Source organism: Asparagus officinalis, chromosome 9 (assembly GCF_001876935.1).
Source record: "Asparagus officinalis chromosome 9, Aspof.V1, whole genome shotgun sequence".
Lineage (NCBI taxonomy): Eukaryota > Viridiplantae > Streptophyta > Magnoliopsida > Asparagales > Asparagaceae > Asparagus > Asparagus officinalis.
The window spans coordinates 6,545,661-6,552,468 of record NC_033802.1 but is presented as its reverse complement, the minus strand read 5'-3'; the positions used below and the strand labels follow the sequence as shown (position 1 = coordinate 6,552,468).

The window sequence follows — 6,808 nt, the reverse complement described above, 5'->3', positions numbered from 1 at the left end:
ATTTTTGATTATTTTTACTGCATTTATTCTCTAAAAGCGTTATATAATGTATTGCAATTATTGTTAGTCTTCACTCCTCAAATTTCTTCCTTTTTAGCATTTTCTTCTTCTTTGGAGCTGGAGGTTTTCCAGGTAAAACTCTAGTTTTTTTGTTCTTTATTATTAATAAATTATTGTTTGGGCTGTTTATTTTGGAGTTTTGGGATCTGGGTTTTGATCTTTGGGTTCATTTCTAGAAAATTTAGTTAGTTTTAGTGGCAAAATTGTTTGCACCTGAAAATCACAGAGCTAATTTGTTAACTCTTTTGATTTAATTTGATTGTTATTATTGCATTTATTCGCTGATTATCATTTATTTATAAGCCTTATATGATGTATTGCATTTATTGTTAGTCTTAACTCCTCAAATTCATTCCTCTTTACCCTGTTGTTGTTCTTTGAAGCTCGAGGTTTTCCAGGTAAAACCCTAGGATTTTTGTTATTTGGGCTGTTTATTTTGAATTTTTGGGATCTGGGTTTTGATTTTTGGGTTCATTTCTTAAATTTTAAGTAAGTTTTAGCGGCAAAAGTGTTTGCCGCTAAAAATCTCAGAGGTAATTATACAAATTATTGTTTTTTTGGTTTAATTTTGATTATTATTATTATTGCAGTTATTTTCTATTTTTTTCATTTTTTTATATGCGTTTGATAATTATTTGCTTAAATCCGTCGCATTTATTGCCTTGTCCTCACTCCTCAAATTTCTTCCTTTTCCCCCTTTTCTCGTTGGCGTTTCAGATAAAGCCGTAAGACTTTTGTTTGTTTTGGTATTTTGGGATTTGGGTTTTGTTTTTTGCGTTCATTTCTTTTCATTTCTTTAATTTTAGTTATGTTTTAGCGACAAAGTTGCTTGCCGCTAAAAATCTCAAGAGCTGAGATCTAGGTATGAGAATTTGGGGGCATTCTTATTGCATTTTTTGCAGCTTGGGCTTGTAAGGTAAAAGCCCTAAGATTTTTGTTCTTTTTTTTTTTTTGGTTTTTTCTTTAATGTTCTGGGATCTAGTTTTGGGTTCATTTTTCTATTTTTAGTTATATTTAACCCAAAGTTGCTTGCCCCTCAAAATCTCCGGGCTGATTTCGGGTGGATGAATTTGGGAGCATTGGCTTCTTTTTCTCCTAAAGTTTTCTTTGGTTTTACTTGTAAAATAAAATGAAAATTTTGTTTTAGCTGGATACTGAATTAAGGTTAGAATTAGGATCCAGCTTTATTAACATCGTTAGGGGAAACTGGGAATTAAAAATTCAATTTCTGGGTTTTATCTTTAGGCCATCGAAGGACAACATTCATCTGAACTTTCTGCAGAATTTATTATCTATCCTTTTAAACTAATTGCCCGCAGTGTATTTGAGTGATGCATTCCCTTTCAATTTTGGAATTTGTAGAACTCCAATCGGTTAACTCTTTTTTCTTGCTTTCATTTTCTTTGATGTCTGTTTATGGCTGTGCAAGTATATTCCTTGATTAATATTGTTAACATGTTATTAGGTACTGATATTTCACTGGTTTATTTCTGTAGATCTTTAACACAATTGTTTTGTTTGCGAAATTTGAGGCAGAATGGCAGCTTATGTTGATCAAGCTTATTATGGTTGGTCACACGAGGAGCTACCTCGTCAAGAAGACTCCAGGGTAAATTTTTTGATCGAATTTTCCAGTTCATTACTCTGTTGTATTTGTTGATTTCGAACAATAGGAGATAGCCTCAACAGAACAAAACTGACTGGAAGAGTAGGATTTATGTAGCCAACCCCAAAATTTTTGGGATAAATGCATAGTTGTTGTTGGTGGTGGTGTTGTTGTTGATGATGATGATTCTTAACAATCTAGATATCTCCTGCATATATTTGATTAATTCCAGTGTCATTCTTTTGTGTTGTGAAATTGTGCATCTTGATGCCAAGTTCTAAGTTTATGCATTCTAATCATTTGGATGGTCACTATACATTGTCTAACTTTTTTAACTTAGTAAGAAATCTCATTTTTACCCCTGTTTGGTTTTTTAAACAATAATTTTATTTTCTTATTTTCCTAAGAATAGTAATTATTTGTTGTTTGCTTTTCAGGAAGCTTCCGCTTCCCAAATGCTTGATCATGGTTCAATATCCTTTGGAAGGTTTGCATATGAATCATTATCATGGGAAAGAAGATCCGTGTTCACTTATAATAAATGTCAAGAGGAGTTCGAGAAATTCAAGTCCCCTGGCTTAGTTGCTAAAAAGAAAGCATATTTTGAAGAGCATTACAAAAGAATTCGAGCTATGAAAGCTTTGCAAGGGAGCCAACAAACTGAAATAACATTGGATTATGGAGGTGATCGTAGTTTTTCAAGTCGAACCGGAGACGAAGAAGAGTCAGCAGTACAGGGAGTAGCCAATGCTGCCGCTGTTCAATCAGAAGAAGCTCCAGCTGAAGATTCAATGGAAAATGGAAAAGATTGCTGCAGATCAATTGAAGTTCAAATTGGACATTCTGATTCATCTACAAGTTACTTCGAGGAACATGAACGTGAAGAGAATGTTATCCATTCTCATCAGATGCAACACCTGGATATGGATATATCAGCACGTGAATCATTGAAAGTAAGCATCAAAGAGTCTAAACAGAAAGATCTCGTTGATCGTCACGATAAAGCAGTTTCAATGGAAAATAGGACCTTGGACACAAATACTGAAACTGAGATGGCTTCTAGAGAGACAACACCATGTCCAACAAATTCCAAAGAGGGAGATGTGGAGCTCAAACCCGCACATAATATGGTGCTGGTAAACATTATGCCAGCTGTTAGGAAATACGAAGACAATGTATCAGTTCCCACGCTGAAGGTATGACCAATTTTGAAAACTGTGTTCTTGCTATTTTGTGTTGGCTACAGTATCTGCAAAAATAAAATTGAACATGCATGCAGTTGAGTGAAGAGTATCTCTGAAGGAATTTTTTATTAGGTATTCGAGCATAAATAAAGCATGTTTTAGATATTTCACTAGCTATATAGAAATCCATTTACAGTGTAAAACGATAGCCCCATGTATAAAGACTACATGTTGGTTACTATAGTGAAAAATATTTAGCGCTGAGACTTCTATGATGAAAGATATCTACTTTTTCTATGTTTTAAGCCAAAAAGTTTCTATTATAAACATTACCTTGTTACCTAATATTTTGTACTGCATTTGATGTATACTTAAGAAGAAGCGTTATTGGCCTTTTACTTGACTTAACTATTCTAATTTTCTGTTCTTTCTAATTCTTCCTTGTCTTTTTCAGGAATCTACTGGTCCATCAAGAAATGGTCCAAAATTGGAACACAGAGCTAAACAAAAAATTAAAAAATCATCACAGGGACCAAATAATCCAATTCAAAAGATTGTGAAATCTGTGAATGGTGTCGCTTCAACCAAGGCAACTGCCAATAAATTCACAAGAAGCTACAAATCCATCTCAGCTACTTCAAAATTGGAACTTGAAGCTAAAGCAAATATTCAAAAATCATCACAGGGAACAAAACATCCAATTCCAAGACAAAACGCTGATAAAGTCTCAAGAAATTATAAAGCCACCTCTGCCTCTTCACATGGACCACTTACAGAAGTACACTCCAATGTCACTATTCCTCGTCCTTTCTCACTTGCAACTGATAGACGAGCGGCTGTTCCTTCTGGTAGTAGAGAAGATGCACACAAATCAGTCTCTAAATCCTCAAACCAAATATCATCTTCAGCAGTTAAAGGGAAATTTGAACTAAATTTTCAGGTGCACCTTATATTAATCATGCTTCTCTGACTTAATGCATCCTTTTACTATATAGTCATGCTACAATTGATCAACTTTTTTCTGTAACAGGTCCTTTTCATTTTTTTTCTCCATAATACTATCAGAATTTTTGTTTACTTTAGTATTCACACACTTGATTTCTTTTGCTTAGAGGATTACCAATCAATGTTTCTGATAAAACTAATCAGACTCTAATGTCTATGTTTTTTTTTTCCATCCACTGTTCTGAATGGGATGTCTACAGGGTACTTCAAAGCAAACCGTTACAAGCCGCATCATGAAAACCAGAGGTCTAGAAAACGAAAGGTCAGTTATTGTTGGGTTAGTTTATATTAATCATGATTATATAGATTCTTCTTCTAGATTCTTATAGTGTTTCTCTGTGTGACTGCGTCATTGCTTAACTTTAGAGGACATGATGAGAAAAATAAACCTAAGGCATCAGACAGCCGGCTCAGGGCCAGAGGCACTAACCTCGTAACCAGCAAGATGGAAAGCAGAATATTGGAAAACAGAAGGTTGGTCTTTGATTTTGCTTAGTCATGAGTGTTGTGTTCTGCAAATAGATGCTTATGGTGTTTGTTCGGTTCATTTTATTTATATTTAGAGGGCATGAAGAGAACAAGAAACTCGTGACAGTGGACTGCCAATCTAGCAGTCTTAAGGCGAGAGGTGCTAGTGCACCTGGACCGATGAAAGCAAGGTGGGTTACATTATAGATTATGATATTATAGAGTACGTACTTTACTTGATGATAAATATACCGTTTTACAAGAACTACTTGATATTTTTATGCTTATAAGTGGAGTAAATATGTTTTCATCGTTGATATCTAAATATTAAAAAAATATTTTTTTTCTCTACATCCAGGTCGCTTAACCTTCCTTCCCGTGATAAATTTAGTTCCGATAGTGGTGTTGACATTAGATTCAACAAAGGTGATGGGAGTAATGAGGTAAAATCACACAAAACTCTTCTCTTTCATTTTGTAAATGTTTACGTCAGTCATATTGCATTAATAATTTCATTACTGCTGACACTTGATTTCATTTGTGGAGCCATTTGCTTAGTTTCTGACTTTTGCCTGACACCCTACTGATGGTGTGGGGTTTAGTGTTGTAATTTTTTAAGGAAACAATTTTCCTTAAAAGTGTTAGCTAGTTTAGTCTCACATTTGATTATGTATTTGTAGCTTATTTGCGATTTGTAGCTTATTTGCGTTCTTATAAAAGTATCTGTATCTTAACATAGTATCAGTTAGTTCACTACAAACAACTAAGATTACATTATTGATGACGTAATTGCAAGATTGCTAGCTACCTAGTTGCCATTTTCATCTTTATGCTACCTTCCCCTACTCTTTAACTTGTTCATTTGTACTGTACTCATGCATTCTACATAGTTTATATCTCAGCCATAAACTTCGTGTTTGTAGATGGAATGCCTTAACAAGGGTTAGAATGGAAGTGCTCATTCTCTGAAACTGAACTTATTGAAATTCCATCAGTTTGAGATAGTATTTTAGTCAGGCAACAAACCTGAAGATCTAGGTTAATGCTGATGAGCACTATTTATGTGTCAGAATGCATGGAGATCCTTAAAATGGACCACTTTGAACTTATCATGCAGGGAAAACTCGAAGCTGGCGTGGCAAGATTTCGTCGAGCTGACACAAAAAATTTCACCTCTTCAGTTGAAAGATTCAGAAACGATACAAAAGCCTGCACCCCTTTGTCTGCAAAGGTTAGAACCGAGACGAAGAAGGTAATATAATTGATCAAAGTGTGTCCTAGTTCCCTCGCTTCTTTTACATAACAAGCTAGGACCTCGAAGAAGAAAATCTCACACGAAATATTACAGGCGACCCCATCTTCAACGAGTAATTCATCCTCTAGCACGAGGAAGACACGATTTGGTGAGCAGTCGCTTGACAGGAAGAAGCTAAGGTGCTTACCTTAACTTGCATTGAAATTATAGGCTTAATTGCATTTACACCCTCTGTACTATATGAAGTTAGTCATTTATAACCCATTGGCTATCTTTATTAGCATTTAGACCCTCTGATGCCCGAACAGAGTTTACATCCATGTGACATGCACGCATAACGGGAGATAACCAGTTTTGGAATTAGAGGGTAAATGTGATAATAGAATAGTTTAGGGTAATACGTGGCTGATCCCTACCTATAGTAGAGGGGGTTATATCTGCAATTGAACCTAAATTGTATTGTATGATGGTTCTCTCTCATCGATGTTTGTGATTTTGGTTGAGAAACAGGCAAGAGAGGCCTCGGTGGCGATAGGCACACAGAGAAGCAGCAAAATCTCATCGAACCGTCGAGCCACAGTTCATGTGAATATAGTAGCCTTCATTGGTGATAAAATCTTATGTTCATTAGTGTCGTTGTCGTATAATTTGTATCTCTTTTTCTTCGATAAACAGAGGTGCAGGAGCGGCCATATATGTAGTTTTAATGGAACTTTGTACTAATTAGAAAAAAAAAACTATGGGTATATAATGACAGTAATGATCCTTTCCCTTCTTCCAAATTATGATACACATAGATGCTCACACTTGGTTAATCAGAGAAGAGAAAATGTTTGAGCTTCCAATGTGATGTTGATGTTCTTGCCAATTATATGGGGGGAAAACATATCATTTCAAAATTTGCATAGACAGAAGGTGATGAAAATACCTGTACCTCCTTGTGTATATAGATCTTTATATATGTTCCAAACTATAAATAATTTATAGTTTGGAATTTTTAAAAATGAAATGAATGTGACAATTCATTTACCTTAATAAACAAATCAAGAGACAAAATGGAGTCCAGATCAATTTGTTAGCCACATTTGTGGATTAGTTCATTATCAGACGTTTCTTAATAGCTGTTTCTTAATACCTAGGCCCCAGCCAAGTCGCCCTTTACAAAATCTATAAAAATTCTTGTGAAAATTAACACCTTGGGGTTTTTCGCTTATAAATGCAAAGTTTACT

General features: G+C 34.8%; 1 protein-coding gene across 1 annotated transcript; it reads left to right on the top strand.

Annotated features, from left to right (window-relative positions):
- LOC109823868 (protein WVD2-like 7) lies at nt 1,555-6,360 on the top strand. Its single transcript, XM_020390288.1, has 10 exons — nt 1,555-1,669; nt 2,104-2,862; nt 3,305-3,790; nt 4,056-4,117; nt 4,222-4,329; nt 4,419-4,514; nt 4,682-4,766; nt 5,441-5,575; nt 5,672-5,757; nt 6,089-6,360. The coding sequence occupies exons 1-10, from the start codon at nt 1,598-1,600 to the stop codon at nt 6,111-6,113; spliced, it is 1,914 nt and encodes a 637-aa protein (XP_020245877.1). The 5' UTR covers nt 1,555-1,597; the 3' UTR covers nt 6,114-6,360.

What these genes read in the sequence shown, in the direction of transcription:
- LOC109823868 (XM_020390288.1), top strand. Translation starts at nt 1,598, where the DNA reads ATGGCAGCTTATGTTGATCAAGCTTATTATGGTTGGTCACACGAGGAG. An exon ending in TATCAGTTCCCACGCTGAAG is followed by an intron (nt 2,863 to 3,304) that starts GTATGACCAATT and finishes TGTCTTTTTCAG; the next exon opens with GAATCTACTGGTCCATCAAG. An exon ending in CTTGACAGGAAGAAGCTAAG is followed by an intron (nt 5,758 to 6,088) that starts GTGCTTACCTTA and finishes GTTGAGAAACAG; the next exon opens with GCAAGAGAGGCCTCGGTGGC.